We start from the raw sequence: 22823 nt of genomic DNA, 5'->3' as shown, positions 1-22823 counted from the left end.
GAAAGCTAGCGCTAGCTAGAACAAGGAGAGTGTAGAGAAATACAAACCATAAGATTCGTGTGTGTAGTTTTAGTTAAATATTTAGTTCTTCAGAATGAATTTCTGTGAATCTGCTAACATTTTTGCACCATGCCTCTTCTTCTGCCTAGGTGAAATTAATCTTTTCAGCATGCATTCTAAAGAGAAATGATAACTGATTCAGAATATTACCTTCTGTTTATCTACAGTATCTAATGAATTAAAGGGGTAGTTATAATTGTCTCTCTGTGAAAAAGTGTTTGAGAGAAATCTGAATGGGTTTGAATGACACCCTCCATTAAATTTTTTAAAAAGAAGCCCCTACAGTGCATACTTAATAATACATTGATTTTTCAGATAAAACAAAATTTTAAGCCTGCAGTTATTGTGCAGTTTATTTAAATTTTAACAGAAGTATTTTTAAAGCAAAGCTTTAAATGATGAAGACATTAACATTGAAACAGCACATTTATTTTAATAATAATTATTATTATTATTTGTCTTCCCTATCTAACAAAATGTGTGTGTGGTGATTTGGATATTGGTAATTTCAAATAAATAATATCACTACTATAGTATTGTTGAAAACAAAGCGCATTCTTCTGAGTCACCTACTGATTTAAGCACTGGTAACGTGCTCAGTTTATGCTGGCTGCCTGCCAAATGAAAGCAATTATGTGCAGTAATAGCAAAATTAAGAGGTGAATGTTGCCGTTTTACAGCAGGACATGGCAAAAACCCATTTCCTTCTGTCAGCTGTATCTTGATCACACACGCACGCACACACTCTTTCCTGTGGGTTTTAACTTGAGGTCACTGAAACCAGAAAAGAGGAAGAGTGTAGACCACAGCTTTTGAAAGCAAATAAGAATGGGGCTCTGTTCGTTGTTGGTTTTTTTATTTTATTTTATTTTTTTTTAAGTTGTTGTAACTGTGATAATATTTTGTTTCTCTTCCTCCTACAGGTGTCCTAGTGGTAAATGTTACATGGCGGAACAAGACTTATGTTGGGACCCTGCTGGATTGTACAAAGCATGACTGGGCCCCTCCCAGGTAGGCAGTCATTCTGGGACTGTTTTTTCTCTACTCTTGCCCCTCCCCCCAAAAAAAATCTTTGGCAAGAAACTGTACAGAGATTAATAATGAACAACTGTATATAATTGAAACCATTCAGAAGAGGAATGAGTAATTCTTTCTTACACACTGCAAAATACAGATGTTGAGCTGGCAATTTATATTTTCTAATTGTTATGTTACTGAAAAAATATCTCTGGAATTAAATTGAAATTGAGTTTATTGTAAAATATTTTCTTGGATACTAAAAAATACTTTTTTTCTCAGTAATATTCCTGAAGCAAATGTTTTTTTTTCCTTTCATTATGTACCTATTTGAAAGAGAGCACCCTTCCTCTAACAGCATTGCAGATTCTGTTACATGAAGCCTTGTCATTCTGATATTTGAAATATCAATTCATGGTTGAAATAGCTGATGGTGTCTGGTGGTGATGTTTTAGTCTCTGTTCTGACATCTGCTCTTCTTAACTTAGGTTTTGTGAATCGCCAACAAGTGACCTGGAAATGCGAGGAGGTCGGGGAAGAGGAAAGCGAGCAAGGTCTGCTGCAGCTGCACCTGGAAATGATGTTAGCTTTACAGAGTCAAGAGGACTGCAGAATAAGAACAGGGGTGGTGCCAATGGGAAGGGGAGGCGAGGCAGCCTTAATTCAAGCGGACGCAGGACACCCCCAAATTGTGCAGTGGAGGATGTCAAAGCCAGCCCTTCATCCACGAATAAGAGGAAAAATAAACCTCCAATGGAGCTAGACTTGAACTCCAGTTCAGAGGACAATAAATCTGGAAAGCGCATTCGCACCAATTCTAGAAGCACTCCAACTACCCCACAGGGGAAACTTGAGACTACTTTTTTGGACCAAGGGTGCTCTTCTCCAGTATTGATTGATTGCCCTCACCCCAACTGCAACAAAAAGTACAAGCACATCAATGGACTGCGTTACCACCAGGCTCATGCACATTTAGATCCAGAAAACAAACTGGAGTTTGAGCCTGACAGTGAAGATAAAATTTCAGACTGTGAGGAAGCATTAAGTAATGTGGCACTTGAATGCAGTGAGCCAAGCACAAGTATATCAAGTTTTGATCAGCTAAAAGCACCAACATCTCCTTGCCCTCTTAATACCCCTGGGACACCCAAGGGGAAAAGGGAGTTGACCAATAATGGCCCAACTTCAATCATCAGTTCTAAAACTGGCAAGAATTCTGGTAAAAAGAAGGGCCCAAACAGTGAATTGAACAGCCTTCCTGTTATTTCTAATATGGCAGCCACGCTGGACAATTGCTCAGTAGCAGATGGCAGTTTGGCCTCTGAAATGCCCAAACTGGAAGCTGAAGGATTAGTAGACAAGAAAAATGTGGGAGATAAAGACAAGGGCAAAAAAGCCAATACCTGCAAAGTGGATAAAAATCTGTCAAAACTTAAAACAGCCAGGCCCATTGCCCCAGCTCCAGCTCCTACTCCTCCCCAATTAATAGCTATACCCACTACAGCCTTTACAACCACCACTACAGGGACAATACCAGGATTGCCCTCACTCACAACCACTGTTGTTCAGGCTACACCAAAGAGCCCTCCGTTAAAACCTATTCAACCAAAGCCCACAATTATGGGAGAGCCAAGCACTGTAAACCCAGCTCTCACATCACTCAAAGACAAAAAGAAAAAGGAAAAGAGAAAGCTGAAGGACAAAGAAAGCAAAGAGACTGGAAGTCCTAAAATGGATTCTAAGCTGGGAAAGCTAGAGGATTCAAAAGGGTCTGGGAAAGATTTATCTGGGCATTTTTTAAAGGACCATCTCAACAAGAATGAAGTGTTAGCTAATGGACTGTCAGAGTCTCAAGAGAGCAGGATGGCAAGTATTAAAGCTGAAGCGGATAAGGTTTACACTTTCACAGACAATGCACCCAGCCCTTCTATAGGGAGTGCCTCCAGAATGGAATGCAGCACTTTGGTGAATGGACAATCTTCTTTGGCGCCACTGCATGTGTTGACACAAAATGGTGCAGATAGTACAGCTGCTAAAACCAACAGCCCAGCTTACTCTGATATTTCTGATGCTGCGGATGATGGTGGTTCTGACAGCCGGTCAGAGGACATGAGGTCAAAGGCCAGCTCTCCTTCAGATATTATTTCTAATAAGGAAAGTGTTGTAAAAGGACATTCTTCAATCACAGCACAATCATCACAAGTGAAAGAGTCCCATTCTCCCTATTACCATGGCTACGATCCTTATTATTCTCCAAGTTACATGCACTCTGGACAGGTCAGCACCCCTGCAGCTGGGAACAGCAGTACCTCACAGGGACTGAAGATCAAAAAGGAGGCCGAGGAAGAAGCTGAAAAGAAAGACAAGACAGAACCATCAGATTCCAAGAAAAATGATACTAATTCCACTAATTTACAGCCTCAGCATCAGTCAGTAATAACTCAGAGACATCCTGCACTTGCCCAGTCACTTTATTATGGACAATATGCCTATGGGCTTTACATGGACCAAAAGTCCTTAATGGCCTCTAACCCTGCCTATAGGCAGCAGTATGAAAAATATTATGAGGACCAGAGACTGGCAGAGCAGAAAATGGCACAAACTGGGAGAGACTGTGAAAGGAAGAGCGAACCTTCACTGAAGGAACTAGGAAAGGATGACAACAAGCAGAAAAATATCCCCTCTGCTACTATCTCAAAGGCTCCTTCAGTTCCAGAGACAAGCAAAAATAACACTAAAATAGGGTCATCAGTCCCCAGCAAAGCTGAAGAGACAAGCAAATCACAGATTCTTTCCAATCACCAGCAGCAGCTTCAGTCTGATAGCTTCAAAGCCAAACAAATGGAAAACCATCAGCTTATAAAGGAGGCCGTGGAAATGAAATCTGTTATGGACTCAATGAAACAGACAGGAGTAGATCCTACCACAAGATTTAAACAGGTGAGGCCACTGGAACGTGAACACGGATAATCTTGAATTATTTTTAATGATACGATTTTGTTGTTTTAATGATACGATTTTGTTGTATTTTTCTATCTTACCTAAAGGGCCAAACTCTGCCACCCTTTTTTTCGTTGAGTAGTACCTTATTCCTTGTGTAGATCTATTGCTTTCAGTGGGGCTTTTGAGAGAGGGGAAACCGAGCATGAGTAGAGGTGACAGAATCCAGGTTTAAGAAATTAATTAGAAAATTTTGAATCTTAATTAAACAGAATTCATGTTTTCGTATAGAACCAAGTAGAATTAAAACTCTTAAATGTAAATTTCAGTCATTCTGCTTAGTGCAGCAGAGTGAAATTTCAAGAAATAAGCACTTTTCACTATGAATGAAGTACAAAGTAGATTTGAAAAATGGCTTGGGGGTTTTTTTGGTTTTGTTTTGTTTTTTAATGACAGCTGACATTTACTAAAGAAGGACGAGCAGATTCTTTGTTGCTCGACTCTTTATCCTAATCCAGCGCGACCTTTTCAAAATCGTGAAGGGGACATCCTTCCCTATCTGTCCTCAGTAAGCTCCTGACCTCTGTGGGCCCACACAATGGGTAAAATCCTGGCCCCACTGAAGTCAATGATGGTTTTACCACTCTGGCTCCTCCTGGCCTTCCCACATCTTAGACAGCCTTCCAATCCAAACCCCTGCCAAGACATGTTACTTTTTCTTTGCTGTGATCCAGTGCTCCCACACTGAATATCCTCATGCACTGGCATTTGGCAATCCCAGAATTCATCTTAATAAGCCATCTTTCAAAGTAAGGCTGAGGGTCATGGAACTAGAAGGAAAGTGGGATAGTTCAGGTCTGGATAGGAGAAGATTTCTATGGACTCAGATGAGTATCTGAACCAAAGCTAATCCAGTTTACCTATTACTATTTCTTATGCTGTGAACATTGACCATTAAAGTAAAATAACAGTAATTAGCCCTTGTACATCTCATAAAAAATAATGTTCTTTTGTTATTCAGTAAAGATGTGCTGTTTTATGTAACCCTGTAAAGAAACCACATACCCACTCTTTAACATGTTTATAAACAGTTTTATAATAGTTAGACATATTCTACACACATTTCTCAAACCCTGACCTCAATCCTGTGAACAGTGATTTTATAACTTTACCCATGTGAACAGTCCCACTCAGCTGAGTGGGACGTAGAGTTACTCAAGTGTACAAATGTTGGCAGGATCAAGGCCAAGGAAAGCACCTTTCCAGCAAGATCCATTTTTCAGGTTTATCATTCCAGGTTATCAAAGTTCTTTGACATAACATTAGCAATGTTGTAGTTCGCAGATGGGAAAATCTCTCTATGGCCATTAATCAAAATACATATATAGTATGATCACATAATTTTAACACCTAATATGTATGTAATATGTGATTAAACTAGTCAAAGGCAGGGAAAGGATATAAGATGAAATAATTCAATCAGATTATGATCGAAGTTTATTGCTATTACATTGTAATGTTGGCTGGAGTTTGAGCTTAAAAGTATAGTGAACCTATAAGAAGCATGTCTGTCCTACAATATACATAATCTGGGTGTATTGTTAACACTTCTATAAAAAAAGACATCTACAAAAGTATGACAAATATCAATAACTATCTTGTTTCACAATGTGCATTTAGAACAAAATGTATTTCTCCCTCATATCAGGACGCAGATTCAAGAACATGGCATCATTATGTCTACCAGCCCAAATACCTTGATCAGCAAAAATCAGAAGAACTTGATCGGGAGAAAAAACTAAAAGAAGACAGCCCTAGAAAAACACCTAATAAGGAAGGTTCCATACCCAACCTCCCTGTCTCATTAACAAGCATTAAAGAGGAACCGAAAGAGGTGAAGCGTTCTGATTCCCAGTCACTGGAGGAGAGCAAGATCAAAAATGATGATCGAAAGACTCCTGTAAATTGGAAGGACTCTCGGGGTGCTAGAGTGGCCGTTTCCTCACCAATGAGTCAGCATCAGTCATATATACAGTACTTGCACGCTTATCCTTACCCACAGATGTATGATCCCAACCATCCTGCATACCGTGCAGTCTCTCCTGTTCTAATGCACAGCTATCCTGGTACGTGTTCTGTAACTGGCATTGTACACTAGTAAAGATTTACACACTAACAGTGCAGTAAAACCTACATTTTAATATTGGCTGTTAGCAGCTTCACGGATGACATTTGTTTTGCTTGTTCTTATGCTAGGGAAAATTCTGCAGATTAAACTGATTTAATACAAGATGTTCCTTTTATGAACTGTCAGAGTTCCCAGTTACAGTTTCCACTACCCCTGACAGGCTGCTGTTGCTGTTAGACTGACAGATAGTTTATTGACTATAAAAATATTCTAAGCACTTACTGTCAGAACCATTATAGTTACTATTCTTTTCACTTAAGAGGATCCATAAATGTCTGAAATGTCTGTAAGCTCAACCCTCTTTATAACCTCCATTCATCAGGGTGAATTAGCTGAAAAAATGGAAGAACAAAGATACAATTTTATAGTCACGTGATCCATTTTTGATGTAATCCCCTGTATAGGAATCTCTCCACCCCACATTGGTATAACCAAATGTAAAAACAGTAACTTGACGTGGCATTTATTGTTTATCTGCAGGGGCCTATCTCTCGCCAGGATTTCATTATCCTGTTTATGGGAAGATGTCAGGGAGAGAAGAGGCGGAGAAAGTCAATACCAGCCCTAGCATCAACGCAAAATCAACCACTGAATCTAAAGCACTGGATTTGCTCCAGCAGCATGCCAACCAGTACCGCAGCAAGTCCCCTGCCGTAAGGCTTCATCTGTTGTTTCTGAACAGCAGCACATTCGGGGTTGGGTAGGGAAAGGGCAGAGAATGTCATCCAAAAATGTGCATAATCAAGCTATGAATTCAAGATGGTTTTTATATCAGCATTTAAATCAAAAGTAATTTAAAATCTGGGTGCTTCCCTGGCATATACTGGAAGTGACAAGTATAACAGGTTTCTTGCTAATATACTTCCTAATATAAATAGTAGATTCATATGGAAATCCAGATTCATAGATAGCTCTCGGGACATGGTATGCTTTATTGCAGTTTACCAAGAAGCTTCTGTTTGAAAACAGATAATGAGATTAAAAAGTTGAACTATGGGATTTGATAATATCCCTTCAATATATTTGCTGCAGAGCTGTTATCTTCTAAATAGCAAATTACTAACATTTGTTTTGGAGACTTCCATGTCAGAGTAAACAGTGTCACTTTGCCTTCAGATAAGTCAGTAAAAGTTTTAATTGATGAAAGCAAGTTGCTGACCCTAAACATAGTTTTGAAATAGCTCTCTGATGAAAGAAATGAAAGAAGTCCAAGGACTGATTTACACCAGCTGCCACCAGCTCAAATAGGCTGTTAGAGCAGCCAGGAATCAGCCCGGCATAAGGGAGCCTAGGCCATCCCCCCGCCCCCGCAGATTTGGTGGGAGAAGAGGTGGTTTGTGGCTGCTATGTGATGCCTGAGGATCCCTTTATCCTGAGAGTATGGCTACACCAGCTTTAGGGCACCTAAGTATTCTGGGGAGCAAAGCAAATCCACTCCAGTGTACTGGAGAATCAGTCTAATATTTTATGTTTAAATGTCCATTGCTAAATACCCAGAGTCAGTGTATTGGTTGTGATATTCTCAATTTTAAAAATATTATATACTATTTATTTTATCTTTTTATTGTCAGCCTGTGGAAAAATCTACAGCTGAACGTGAGCGGGAAGCAGAGAGGGAGCGAGATCGTCACTCCCCCTTTAGCCAGCGGCACCTTCATACACACCACCACACACACGTTGGAATGGGCTACCCACTTATACCTGGACAATATGACCCATTTCAAGGTGAGCTGGGGCTTCTTACTGTAGGATCGACGTGTCTTTTTAAAGTTGTTTGATTGATGTTGCAATTATGATGTGAAGCTATTTTAATAGAAACCAGAAAAAATAGTTTAGGGAGAAAGCTTGAAAACACGCAGCAAGGACTAAGCTGGTAACACCAAATTACACTATAGCTACAGCTTCATGCTTGAGTAATACCGTTTTAGAACTCACCACTGATTGCCAGTAAATTATTAAAATTTTACTTGTCAGCTAGGATATCATTCACATGAGTATTTTCAACCATAATAAAAACTGACATTAACTGATTAACATTAGAAAGACCCAAAAGAGGTAAAAAAAATAAACTTTTTTACATAATTAGTCTTGTGGAAACAATGGAGAGAGCATGGCAAAGAGAAAAGGTCTTAATTTTGAACCAATTTTATGTACAGCAGAGACCCTGCAGTCAACCTTGAGATTGTCACAGCTACAGCTTCTCAAACAGCACATGATCTGTTTTTATTTAGGTGAATACAGCACATATTGTTGCTGTCAAGGAAAAAGAACCACAAGAAGAGATGCATGAAAGATTATTAATTTTCTCTTGATTTACACCAGTTTTTCTTCCTTTTCTGACACTGTTCTAGCAGAATTAAAAGATTTCCTCCCCTGCAGTGAAGTTCACACTAGACAGTTTGTAGCTAAAATGACATTAATTTATTGTGTTCTCTCAGTGCCTTAGAGTCATTTTCCTATGCAAAAGCCTTAAATATTTCTAAATTTGATTCAGTGATTGCATACGTCTTATGGGATGCATTATGCTCATTCAGTGGGAGAAATTTAAAAATAAGTTACTATGGAAGTATTGTATTCCAAGCAGCTAGTATTCGTTTCTGTAATTCACTGTGACTCTTGATTCTTGTTGTTTCCTGGTACCCATTATTTCAACTGAGCTTCCTATTCAGGAATTCATACAAACCGTTTAGCACCATGCAGTGCAATGCTTGGAAAGAAATACAATAAGATAGAATGCCATATTTTCTTGTAAAATGCCTATTAAGGAGAATTCAGTACATTATATTAAGGCACATTGATCAGACCAGGCAAATTGTCTTGCCTCTCTTGCCTGAAATATTTGATGTATGCATCCTGCAAAAAGTGATTGGCTGCTATTTATGGTTTTTGCACTGACGACTATACTTGTCTCTCTGAACACCATAAAATCCAGAAGTATATCCACAGTCTTTTGTTTCTTCTTTCCTTCAGGGTTGACCTCTGCTGCCCTTGTTGCCACTCAGCAGGTGGCTGCTCAGGCATCTGCATCTGGTATGTTTCCTGCACAAAGAAGGTAAATATCTTGTAAACCTTGAATTATACTTACATAGACATGTTAATAGGGAGGGAGGAAGCAAATTATAGGTTTCTAAGACTGGAGGTCTGCATCCCTATAGACAGCAGCTTTTATTGAGAGGGGAGGGGTTGTAGGGGTTTTTTAGTTAATTGTAGCTCTATTCTTCCTAACAAGACACTTGTCTTTGACGCTCGTATTATAATCATAATGTAGATAATTAATCAATGAAATAGACTGCCTGTCGTCTGAGATTTTCAGAGACTATCCTTTACTCTTGGTACTTATTAAAGTAAAACAATCTGTTATGAAGTATATAATTAGGATTCAAAATGTTTTCATAAAAGGCAAGTAAGGGATTAATTTTGGAGTAGATCCATCTAAGGTTGAGTAAACTTCTGCTGTTATGTATAAGTACAAGTATATCTGGCTTCCTGATTTGCAGATATATTTTATTTCCAATAAAAGTTTTCAGAAGGTACATTAAAGATTATATTATTTTAAAGTTATCTAGGAATCAAATGTATTTGCCTTTCAGCTATTTACTTGCTTTTAAATGGAATTTACTTTTCAACCTCTAAAGGAACTGAAAATCCTATATATAATAAAAATTCTGTCTTAAGAGAAAAGCTCAACTCTGCCTTAACAGTGGAGTCTCCACCAACACCTCCAGAATAAATCTTATGCAGTAAAATTAACAACTTCCATGATTTTATCACAAGTCCCATGATATATGCTGTTTTTCTTAGTCGCAGCCCCCCAGAGGCAAGTGATTACATGAGAATCTCAGCTTTCATTTGAATAAAAAGCAAGTTTTTAGCACTCAGTGTTGCAGAGAAATGCTTGAGCACGTGACTCAAGTGCACCCTAAAGGTTCAGAAACTAGAAGAGACACACTATTCCTCTCCCCCTCTCAATTTATTAACATCTCATGATTTGGTGCAGGGGGCTAGGGTTGGCAATACTAATTAGATGTGTTTAGTTTCATAGTTTTTGTGCATTTCAAGAGTTCATAGTTAAATGTTGCAAAAGGATATCATACTAAAACCTCTTTTTTTTTTTTTTTTTTTTTTTTTTTTAGAGAATGAGGAGTTTGGAAATGTACATTGTCATGTGACTGGATCACATGAGGAAGCGCTTTATTACAGACATCAGTTCCATGGTGTTAATTTGAAATGCCTTAATGGCAGGCAAAAACCAGTCATTTCATTTTTGTAAATTGCAGATTTTATCACAGAGTAACAAATGTTGCTGTAATTAGACTTCTGTTTTTTTATATATCTATATATATATGCGCGTATATATATATATAAATATATATAGATTCTTTACTTTTTTTGTATCGGTAACCAGGCTCGCACACAGGGTCTGCTGCTAAGTTGCAAACCACACAATAAAGGAAAAATGTATTTGTCATGTTTAGAAAAATGTTAACCACAAAAGGCCGTTTTTCTTTTCTTTTTGCTTTTTAATTGTAAATAAATAATACGATGTATCAGTGTGCCTGATCCTTGCATACCCTTCTAATATTGCCCACAAGCCCTCAGAGAGGCTAACTGTGATGATGACACTTTGGTACAATTTAGATGTCTATTTGGTGGCTCCTGTTAAGATGCATCAGTGTAAAATGTTACTGTACTCACTGTTTCATTGTAATTGTGTATTGTGAAAAATATACATTTGGAAGGCATGGGGTTGCCAGTACCACAAAAACTGTGTTGTACATAATGTATAGATTTTAAATGGGGAAATAATGAGTATCTGTGAATAATGAAATGTCTTTTTTTGATAATCTTGAATGGCAAATAACCCAATAGCCTGCATACCAGAAGACATCTGTGATTGTTCTATTACTTGAATAGTCCTGCAGTCTTTTTTTTAATGTTTACAATTATCCAGTTTTAGAAGAGAGACTTTAATGCCATTGCCTGGTTACTTGTTTTATGCTGTAATCTAGTTTATTTTATGTAAAATGTATATTGAATGCTTTCATTTTTATACCTGCCTTAAATAATTTGGCAATCAGAATTAAAAAAAAAAAGTTGTTTTTGTACTTTTTGGTGTCTGTCTCACCTTGCTTTCCTCTGCCCAGCTTAGAGAGAGATTGTGTCCTAGTTACCAATAGGTATGTTTGACAGGCTCTGGAGGCACCATACAGCTGCTAGTGTCCCCAGAAGGACTTTTGGCTTGGTTCCCAGGCAGTACTCACCAGTTTGGCGGCTATGCTATCCTTGAATAAGGTGAAGCATGAATCCACACCCTCCATGCCCAGCCTGTTCCATTTTCACCTTACCCCTTCTTCCTTTTGGGCACATAGGGCCTGAGCCAAAACTGCAGTTAAAGGAGGTCTTTCCATTGACTTCAGTAGGCTTTGGATCAGGTCCCTAGTACCCATGAGTGATCTTTCTGATTCTTAAGCTACTAACACCTTCAGCTGAGAAATGACTGCCTGTGTGCACTAGAAACAGTAGCCAAACTTTGCCCTGGATTTAACCTGTGCAGCCCCGCTGTGTGGAGTTGATTGTGTGTACCTGTGGACAGAACTAGCCCACCTTTATTTTAAATGTTCCTACCCATACTACCCAAGAACATGTTCTACATGTTATTGCATTAACAAGAAGCAATGGGCTTAAAGCAATGGGCTTAAACTGCAGCAAGGGAGGTTTAGGTTGCACATTAGGAAAAACTTCCTGTCGGAGAGGTTAAGCACTGGAATAAACTGCCTAGGGAGGTTGTGGAATCTCCATCACTGGAGATTTTTAAAAGCAGATTAGACAAACAGCTGTCAGGAATGGTCTAGATAATACTTAGTCCTGCCACGAGTTCAGGGGATTGGACTAGATGACCTCTCGAGATCCCTTCCAGTTCTATGATTGTCCAATAGTTTTGTTCCACTTTAGTAAATAGCATATAAGATGATAATAAAAGGACACCAATTAATGCATGAAAGAAACTGATGGTTAGCCAGGTTATTTTGGGTGTCAACTTTATCCTTGATTGCGTACCACTGATACATTCATCAGCAAATACAGGGGTGTTTGAACTCTCATTCTTTATTCTGATGACAACTTGCCACTACCAGAGGTCAGAGCTTGTATATGAAGTGGGTACCATTTTTCTTGCTTAGTGGATACTAAATGCACAAGGGTGGATTAAAGATTCCCAACAGACAAGCATATAACAAATTCAAGTATTACTTTGATGAATCTGCCATTAATGTTGCTATAATTGTTTTACTTTTATGGACATAAAATCAGCCCCCTTAGTGGCTAGTAATAAGGTTTATTGATTTTACTATACATTATTCATCTCTGGGCTGTTCTTATCGTCTGGCCCTAAACACATGTGGAAAGCTTGTAGTGCTGACATAGTTCAAATTAACTTAATCGAGAAATGGGGGGAAAGGGTGTATTCCCTGGGGAGGGAGGTGTCCTTCAAATACAGAATTCTTGACCACTTAAATAAGTGTCCTATTACTTCTACATTAAAATTTCAATTGGTTTTGTATTGAAATGTGCCATTGATTTGCAGCCTTCGCTTTTAACGCTTCTACAGCAAAATAGATCTCATACATTCACACTATTGGTGATTCTGATTTAGTGTGGCTTAAGAATGAGTGTCCGTAAGTAACCAGAATGAATTACACTGATTGATATGGGGTAAGCAGCTGTTTAAAAGATGATTAATTACATGGTTTCATTACAGTCTTTAGGCTATAAGAGAGGCTAGCAGCCAGAGCCATTCATTTTTTCCCTCCACTGACGATTAATCTGTTCTTCCTTCTCTGTGGCCTTCCTTTAGCTTTAACACTTTGAAGGACTAACATCTTGCATGCTTTGCAACTGTGAACCACTAGAAGGAATACAGCATGGCTGACATCTTCCAAAGCCAGGAAGTGGCCATGCTGCCAAGTATCAACAGTCAGGCACAATATACATTTCTGCTTCAGCTATGTGAAGACTGAGACGCCAAAGAATTAATGAAGAGAGGAGATAATGTCGAGGAAACACTCACCAGCCCAGAACCTGTCTGAATGCAAGAGAAGCTGGCCCTCCCTGCTAAGCCATCTCCTCACCAGAGGCTTTATCTCTCAGGCTATGTCTACACAGCAAAGATAGTCCCCCCCAAGCTGGCCCATGCCAGCTGACTTGGGCTATGGGGCTATTTAATTGCAGTGTAGACTTCTGGGCTCAAGCTGGAGCCCAGGCTCTGGGACTCTCCTACCTTGCAGGGTCCTGAGCCTGGGCTGCAGCCTGGACCCAGAAGTCTACACAGCAATGAAACAGCCCTGTAGCCCAAGCCCTGTGAGTCTAACATGACTCCCCTGATGTGCAGAGTGGCATCTCAGGCAGTGTGGTGTACAGACAGAGGGATAGTCCTGCCCTTGTTGCCTCTAGTGAAATGCATCCCACTCTGCTCACTCCAGCAGCAACAAGCACCTGCTCCATTCCATCTCCATCTTCCTCCAGGGTGACTGATGTACCCAGAAGTAGATGCTGCCTTTGCTCTTCGGTATGATTTGCATCCCAGTACATTCTTGGACCTGGCAACCTCTTCATGAGACCTGGAACCTGTGGAAGGAGTAAAGCAATAAGCCAAGGCTTCCCAGTTTTTCTTCATGCTCCCAGGTGCTCTGTGGGAGAGTCCACAAAGGCACAGAAAGTCCCAGAAGAGGCACTATTAGTATCACTACAGGTGTACTGACAATTTCAGCATCTAACTCTAATTCTTTATTGTCCCTCAGCCTTTCCGTCAATCTGTTGAAGGACCACAGACTTCCATCCTTGGTTCCCCTCTTTTTTCTAAATGGACTCTCTTCTGCTAACATCCATTCCCAGGGTTTCAACCAGAGATTAAATTATGGGACGCTCTCCCTCCTCTGCTAGAGAAACTCCCTCCTCTTGCTGGCTTGGGGAAACAGTACCTGCTCTCTAGCTGATGAAGTGAGAATTCCCTCTTGTTTCAACCTACTTTAACCATTTCAACCTTCTTTAACTAACCTATTTTCAACTACAACATCTTTGTGTGAGGTTACCATATGTATCTCCCTACCTTCTACACCTCCAGAACATCTCTCATCTGTCTCCTATTGGAGGTCCTACTGTCATCTCGAAATCAACTCTTAAAAAAATGTATATATGAGACCAGATTCCCTTCTTTCATCTGGTCCCCTTTTGCTGGTCCCACCAGTACAAAGGGACTGTAAAGGTAGCAGAACCAATTTATTGGAAATTCTGCCTGGTATCGGGGAATTTTTAGAACTAATATATCTGGTTCTATGCCAGTCCCTCCAGGTATCTGATATTGTGGTTTGGTTGAAGATAAGCCTGGAGAATCACTACTCTGGAAATTCCTAGGTGGCATATCAGCCCCTGGGACCATAGCAAGACAGTATAAATTAGGACCACCCTGAATCTGTGTTTAAAATATGCCAGGGATGGGAATGGCATAGTACTGGACCCACAATTGGGGAGCAGCACAGATCTCTTTCATATCTACTTACTTCAGGTGCACCCAATGGAAACGGGGTGTAGCGGAGAATCCAACTGCTTGCCTTCATTATTCCTCTCCTTCCTGTCTTCTGTATCACTATTGATGTCTACTGCTTTTCATCTGCCTGACTCAAAATCTCAATGTAATCTTCACCTTTTTTTTCTCTTCTCCCCTATTCCCATCTCCAGACAATAAGTCCTCCAGCTTCTTCCTATTTAATACCTACCAAAACCCACCCTTTTCTCACTATCCTCACTGCTAAAACTGTATATGTATGCTTGGTTGTTTCTCCCTTTGATTACTTCAACTTTCTCCTTTCTGGCCTCTCCTATTGTTGCCTCTGCTTTCCAAGCTATCCATAACTTCCTCTTCTGCCACACTGACTGCACCTCTCCCATATTTTTCATTGATTTCCTGTCTTCTACTGCATCAAATTTAAGTTTCCTATCATCATCTTCAAGACTCTAGAGTATTTCAACCAGGCATAGAAAAGATGGCTGTTCTCAATTTGCCCCAATTTCATCCCTTGGTAAACTCAGCATTCTGTATTAACCAATCTGATGCAATAACTCATAACTACATTTCCCCCATACCTGATAATTTCTCTTTAGATAGGTCAGTGTTTGCTAGATTCCTCAAAATTTCATTCAAACACACAACCTGAACTCCTACCTTGGATTTCTGTAAGTATTAATAACCCATCTTTTCAAGTAAAGATGTGTGTTGGTAAGGCATAATATCTTGTTGAGATAAGAATTATGGTTTTGCAGCTGCACGTGATCTGGAGGAATTGTTTGAATGCTGAGGATAGTTGTATAGTGGAATTGAAAGGAAATGTATTGTAGATTGGAGGAGAATCTGGGTATACAGGCAATCTTCAGACTTGCAACACAATTGGTTCCTGAAAATCGCATCTTAAGTCAAAATGTCGTAACTTGATTTTCCCATAGGAACAATGTCGGATCGAGCATTGTAAAGTTGAAACCGATGTTGGAAAGTCAAAACAAGATGTCAATTTATAAACATATAAGTGCCGTTCGTCGTAACGCAAACATCATAAAATTGAGGACTGTCTGTACTTGGATAGCATGGTGTCTAGGTGGCAAAGCATATGAATTGAGGTTGGATTGGATGTTCTTTGATTTTAGTGTCTCCATTGCTAGGAAATGCACTAGAGCAGCTGTAATTCTAAGTTAACGTAGTGTGTGTTTGTTTGTTGGAGCCTTTCTATGTTTCTGTTACTTGTTAACCTGCAACCTACGATGACTGCATCAGACAGCAGAGAGATGCGACTCTAGGTAAGTACAGTAAACTATCCGTGTTAGTTTAACATAGAAAAGCCTATGCATTTCATTGTACTTTTTCTTCATCCTTTTTCATTTTTTTTCAATACAGGACATGAAAATTATTGCAGATCTGTATTTTCACTAAGCTTTGGGAAAATGGGGTACCCTATTACCTGTTTGTGCACTAATTGCTCATTCCAACTTTGGACCATTCCCTTGAGTCACTTTGCAACTCTCATTGGCCCCAGTGAGAGCAGCAAATGACCCTTTTTTGTGCATACAATGTTTACAAGTTGAATCTGCTTCATTATGGAAAAACTACAAAGATAGTGAATGTTTCACTTTCTTATCTGACTCTTTCAGGACCACTGATGCACGCAGAAAGCCATTAACATGTGCAGTGATGGGATGCTAGACCCCATTAAAATCCTCACGATGGTTGTTAGTAATTTTTATTCAGAATGTGCTAAATTATTCTTTCAACATCAGTGGCAACTTGAAACTTCTTAAATGTTCTGATACATTAGCAAACTTTAGGATTTAGCAAAGATAATTATTACTTACAGACTAAAGGTGTTAATCACTCAGAAAACTTATTTCCACCATAATACTATATAAATGTGCATTGGGGACTTTCAGAAGCAGTTTTTATTACAGGTGAATGAACCTTTAAACATCGAGCTAATACATGCAGTTCTATATCAGTGGATTCATGTATATAGTCCTTTCAACACCATTTCCAAGCATTTTGAATTATATAACATTGTACATTCATTATATGATTTCCATTATTTGAGTTTGCTGATGCTAGAATAGTGCTTATTTATTGCTTTCAGTGTAGTATTACACTATTTGTTCATGTAAGTAAATGTCATAGCAATTCCACTTAAACATAAGGAAACAAAGACTCTGAAAGCCAATTTAAATCCTGAAAAAAAAAAAAGTTTTAAACATTGTTTTTGTGAAATATACAGTGAGTGATTTCTGCTTTTCTTTTTTGATTTGTGAGCAGAGTTGTACGGATTCTTTTAGCATAGGTCTATTTTCAGGCTATCTTTCTAATAGAGGGATGTATGTATTGCTAATCTCTATAAATTCACTGCAGGTTATGTTCTTCAGCAACACACTTTCTTGAGTAGCATTAGCTAAGTGTAAAGGGGGAAAAGTGATTTTGTCTTTATGTACTTTAAATAAAACTGTGCTTGGATAATAAACATGAAGTGCCGTATAAAAACAACCTGGAATTCTCTGGTTGAAAAATCTGCCGAACTGTTAAGGAGCTGCTGTATAAATTCAGAGTTTTCTGCTTATTTTCAGCCTCTCACTAGTGAGATACTGTATGTAAGTGTCTAGATCAGAGGTTCTCAAACTGTGGTCTGTGGACCACCATTGGTCTGCAAGCTCCATTCAGGTGGTTCATGGATAGTTTCCTATAAGGTGCGTGCCTGGGTGGCTGCACACAGGAGAATGAATGGCCACCCACCTAATTAGTGGAGTCGTGTAGGCGTGGCTCCACTAATTAGGTGCCTGTAGAAGACGCACATGTAAGGTGAGGTGGTGGCCTTGGGGGCAATATGGGGTAAGTGGGAGGGGGCGGTGGGGTGAGAAGAGGGGGTGGGGTGAATTTGGGATGTGCAGGGCTGCAGGGGCCAGAAAAAAAGGGAACTTTCCCCATCTCTGTGGCTGCGGCTGCCGGGGAGAGACCCCCCGTCCTTCCCAGACCCAGCTTGAGGGCTACCGCGTCAGAGGAGACAGGACACATCCATCACATTAAAAAGATAAGATTATTGATATTAAAATATGAGCTGTGTGCTTTCATTTGTAGAATAAAAATTAATAATGTTTTTTGTTTTTGTTTTTATATAGTGCTTTTATCCAAAGTGCTTTACAATAGTTAGCTAATGGTACAAACAACATTTGGAAAGATCATTAAGTGGTCTGCCGAGACCCTCAGCAATTTTCAAGTGGTCCATGAAAAAAAGTTTGAGAACCACTGGTCTAGATACTATCGTTTACTTGGATTTGATGGTTAGCATGCCCAGCTACAAAAATATCATCTTACTAAGGGTAGAAGTAACTTTTGGGGCCAAATTATTTCCTTTTCGTATGGAGCACAGAAAATCAGAGAAGTTTTGTAATTGACTTTCATGGGAGCTGGATCATGATCTGCGGGCTCAGTTGTGCCTTTTAGGTACTGGGTCACACTGAGAGCATTATGAAACCTCACTACTCTAGGGGCAGCTCGCTAAGAGAATACAGCATTCTGGTTAACCTGCTTCTTGACCAGCTGGTTATAGGGGCTTGGCTCTACCTCCTCTCTGCTCCCTTTTGTGTGCTTTGTTTCCCAGGGTGCAGTAGGATATAACAGATCCTGGGGTGGGGGTGGGGGGGAGCAGGGATTGTGGTTGTACTTATTCATTGCACGAGGGTGGAGGAGGGAGGCTTTTTGTATCCTTGCCCTGCCTGTCTCTGCTGCAGCTGAGCCTAAATGAGTAAATATTTAAGTAATGCTGGGCCATATCATGCCACTGATTTTTAAACAGAACTCCCCAATGAAAAGATTGCTTAGCAATCAATGGCGTGATAGGCCTCTCCCCTCCATTTATTGTAACATATTAAATTAATGCTTATTCTTGCCTCCAGTTTCTGCTATCCTAATTCAGAATCATCCCACTTCAAAATGAGTTGCCTAGTTCTACGGTTTTCTTTATCAGAGACAGGTATTTGTTTGCTGGATCCTCAGCTTGTGTAAATGGCCATAGCTTCATTTATGTCTGCTAAGGACCTAATCCAATGTTTGGAGTAGAAATTCATTGCTCCAAAGGGCAAGGAAGGTTCAGCAGGAGTTAACATAATCAGTTGGAAGTCACTGAAAATAATAGGTCAGACTTTGCTGTTTATTATAGTAGTGAAAACTCCTTTAAGAAAGGTGGGATTACACTGGTGTAACTAAGAGCTATCTACACTAAAGCTGTAAGTCGACCTAAGTTACGCTACTTCAGTTACTTAGGTTGACTTGTTGCAGTGTCTACACCGTGCTGTGTTAACGGAGATGCTCTCCTGCCAACTTATCTTATGCTTCTCGGGGAGCTAGAGAACAGAAGTCGACAGGAGATTGCTCTGCCATCAACTTAGCGGGTCTTCATCATACCTGCTAAATCGACTCAGTGACAATTTAGCTGCAAGTGTAGACATGCCCTTAGATATTAATTTGGCTCACTGAACTGAGATAATCAGTGCTATTAATATACTTTTAATATGCACATGTGAATAACAAAGGGAATAAAGTTGGGTCATTAGGTGAAAATCTGGCTTTTGACTCCTAAATCCCCCAGAGTTCAGGACATTTTGATCCATAATTTTGGATCAGCCTATTATAGAGGTAGGTAACTGTGTGCTCAGTTTGACACAATTTAATATTTTGCATGTAAAATTGGATTACGTGGATGCAGCTGGTACAGATGCAAATTTTGCAGGTGTCATTCAGGCAAGCATATATGCAAATTTAGCCTTACATGTTTGTTCTGGGGCTCCATAATGTAAAGTGCCTTCCAATTAAAATGGCTCACATATTCCCTGGGGTTTCAGTCGTGCATATTGCAAATGTATTTTGCTGTGGGATTTAGGTGTCTTTGTTACATATACACACGGATAAGGGAGAGACTGCATTTAAGAAAATCTACAACTATACTTTTTAAAAAAAACTTTCAGTTGCCCACAAGCAACGATGAATTTGTTTAATAATAAGGTAGTTAAGATACAAAAGAGAACAAAGAGTTATTTTCAAAAGACAATGGTAGTTACAACATAATGGTTTCATTATCTAAAGATCAGTCACAACAAGGACAAAAAAATCCCTCTTGTGTACACTGAAGTGCTTTTCGTTTTTGAAAAAAAATCAATACCATATTCACACTAATGTTTGCTTGCATAAAATATTGACCAAAGTCACACTGGGTTTTACATAAAGACTTGAAAGCAATCTCAATTGTCTGAAAGGTTCTAATTGTTTTTTTTTTCTCCATCCTCAAAGAGTAATGAAAGGACAACATTAAAAAAAAACAGAATTACATAGTTATTTTATAACTGGCACTAACAAATTTCACCCATTACCATGTCTATTCTGTAAGCAATGAATGTGTGGCTCCCAATTAATCTAGTGTACCTCCAGGCAAGGTCTAAATCAGCTGTATACAGCTAAAGCAATTTGCACACAGCTACAAGCAAATTGGAAAATAAGTGTTTCACACTACTGCCTATCTTTTCAAGCCAAATACACAATCAGTATTCTGGCAGCAGCCTTTTATCATGTTCTTTGCAGCTATCAATTTTAATTATAACAATTATTGATTAGTTGGGAAAGTGAATAATCTAATGTTCATATTAGGTTGGTGAGGCTGCTGGGATCTTTTTTCCTTTTATGCACAGGTCCCTTCAGTGTTAAGAAACATCAGCCGGAGAACATATCTGTATTACACTGCTGAATTTACATAGCTGTAATTGAGGCTGTGCCAGTGGATTTTACACTGAACATCTCTTTTTAGGATTTTAAAATTGTGCTGCAAAAATCTGAGATAAACTGAATTATGGCATATAAGAGATCAATCCAGAAATTTAGGTCCATATTTTCAAATGTAGGGGCCTAAAGCTATGCAACGAAAATGACTAGGGGGCTGGGGCACATGACTTACAAGGAGAGGCTGAGGGAACTGGGGTTATTTAGTCTGCAGACGAGAAGAGTGAGGGGGGAATTTGATAGCTGCTTTCAACTACCTGAAGGGATGTTCCAAAGAGGATGGAGCTCGGCTGTTCTCGTGGTGGCAGATGACAGAACAAGAAGCAATGGTCTCAAGTTGCAGTGGGGGAGTTCTAGGTTGGATATTAGGAAACACTATTTCACTAGGAGGGTGGTGAAGCACTGGAATGGGTTGGAATCTCCATCCTTAGAGGTTTTTAAGGCCCGGCTTGACAAAGCCTTGGCTGGGATGATTTTATTGGTGTTGGTCCTGCTTTGAGCAGGGGATTGCACTAGATGACCTCCTGAGGTTTCTTCCAACCCTAATGTTCTATGATTCTATGCATCTACATTCATATTAAAGCACCTAAATAAGTGACCTGCTACATAAGTGATGCTGAACTCTCACAGCTCCCATTGACATGGGCGATTTTGTTAATTTATCTAATTTTAGGCACAAATTATTTGTTTTTCTGGTTTGATCCCTCAGTTAAAACAGAGAGGAAAGAAATATCCAACCCTTGCTTGAAAGTGCATGGGCATAAGAGAGTTCCTTCAATTCAATTTAATTAGCAAGATATAAAAAAACCTAACTAGAGCTGGCGTTCAGCCACTAAGCTTGTATCTAAACTTTTCCAAAGTGTGGTTCCAGAGCTTTGATCTATCCCATCTCTGCCGTCCTCTTTTTTCCATGTTGTTGAAGATCTCTTTTTTACACTTTAATTTTGGTTTGAGTTATTCAAAATATTGAGCTGATGTTACTCTAACACAAGGAAGATGTTCAAGGATACTGTAGACGGTCTGCTTCTGCCAAGGCTGGAGATATTAGCATGACCATGAGAATCTCTCTGACATCTCCTCCTACACAACCATAACCTTGAACTTAGATTCTAATGCTCAATCCCATGATGTGACTCACACCTTCTGCAAGGTAAGGAGTTCCCAGCTCCAACTGAAGTCAATGGGAACTGAGGAGGCATTTTGCAGGCTCAGAGCGCGCTCAGCAGGATCAGATTCTTGGCTATCAAATTAACCATTTTGATTGATGTTGAATGTAATTGGTAGATGTGACAAACATCATTTCAGGTACTGCTCCAAATACATGGTATGCAACTTTGGAGCTGGTGCATTGCACAGCAGCTCAGAATTAGGCAAAATGCCACCCCTACCTAATCAGGAACAGAAAAATGTGCTTACAGCTTGACCTTGCAATGAAAAAAACAAAAGAAAAGAGATCAGACATGAAAAAATCTGAACATACACACATATACCACAAATCAGTACATGCACATATACGTTTAAGAGCAAAATTAACTTCCAATAACAAAAAATATTAATAGAAACCATATTTTGTTTTATATATATATAGTAGAACCTCAGAGTTATGAACACCAGCACTATGAACTGACCAGTCAACAATTTACCACATTTGGAACTGGATGTACACTATCAGACAGTGTCAAAGTCCAAAAAAAATTAAAATAAATAAATACAAATAAAAAAGCAAATACAGTACAGTAGTGGTAAACATAAACTACTAAAAAAAGGGAAAGTGGCATTTTTCTTCTGCATACTAAAGTTTAAAAGCTGTATGAAGTAAATGTTCATTTGTAAACTTTTGAAAGAACAACCATAACTTTTTGTTCAGAGTTATGAACATTTCAGAGTTATGAACAACCTCCGTTCCTGAGGTGTTCGTAACACTGAGGTTCTACTGTATATATAAGATCACATGATTATATATAATAGAATAATAGGATTGGAATAGACCTCGAGAGGTCATCTAGTTCAGTCCCCTGAACTCATGGCAGGACTAAGTATTATCTAGATCATTCCTAAAAGGTGTTTGTCTAACCTGCTCTTAAAAATCTCCAATGATAGTGATTTCACAGTCTCCCTACAGCGGCGTATTATTGCCTAGGCCGACAAGGCCTAGGCCTAGGGCAGCAAATCTGAAGGGGCGGCAAATTTAAGCACCCACGGAGAAGCTCCCCTGCTCCAGCTCGCCTCCTTTGCGAGCGTGCCACCCCGTCCTGTTTCTCTCCCCTCCCT

At 39.3% G+C, this 22823-nt stretch overlaps 1 protein-coding gene across 7 annotated transcripts in view; it reads left to right on the top strand.

Moving 5' to 3' along the window:
* The window catches only part of ZNF608 (zinc finger protein 608), a 104163-nt gene extending 92895 nt beyond the window's left edge, over positions 1-11268 (top strand). For 6 of the 7 annotated variants that reach the window (XM_039544958.1, XM_039544964.1, XM_039544962.1 and 3 more), the window contains 7 exons: positions 984-1071; positions 1566-4017; positions 5726-6143; positions 6686-6858; positions 7777-7930; positions 9176-9257; positions 10339-11268. In XM_039544958.1, coding sequence (XP_039400892.1) covers positions 984-1071; positions 1566-4017; positions 5726-6143; positions 6686-6858; positions 7777-7930; positions 9176-9257; positions 10339-10345 — 3374 coding nt within the window. In that variant the 3' untranslated portion in view covers positions 10346-11268. Of the gene's footprint in view, positions 1-983; positions 1072-1565; positions 4018-5725; positions 6144-6685; positions 6859-7776; positions 7931-9175; positions 9262-10338 lie in introns of those variants that run through there. The other variant, XM_039544961.1, reaches the window with a different exon arrangement.
* The last annotated feature ends 11555 nt before the right edge of the window (positions 11269-22823 follow it).

Source organism: Mauremys reevesii, linkage group 6, assembly GCF_016161935.1.
Source record: "Mauremys reevesii isolate NIE-2019 linkage group 6, ASM1616193v1, whole genome shotgun sequence".
Taxonomy (NCBI): Eukaryota; Metazoa; Chordata; order Testudines; family Geoemydidae; genus Mauremys; species Mauremys reevesii.
This window is presented reverse-complemented; position numbering and strand designations above follow the sequence as displayed.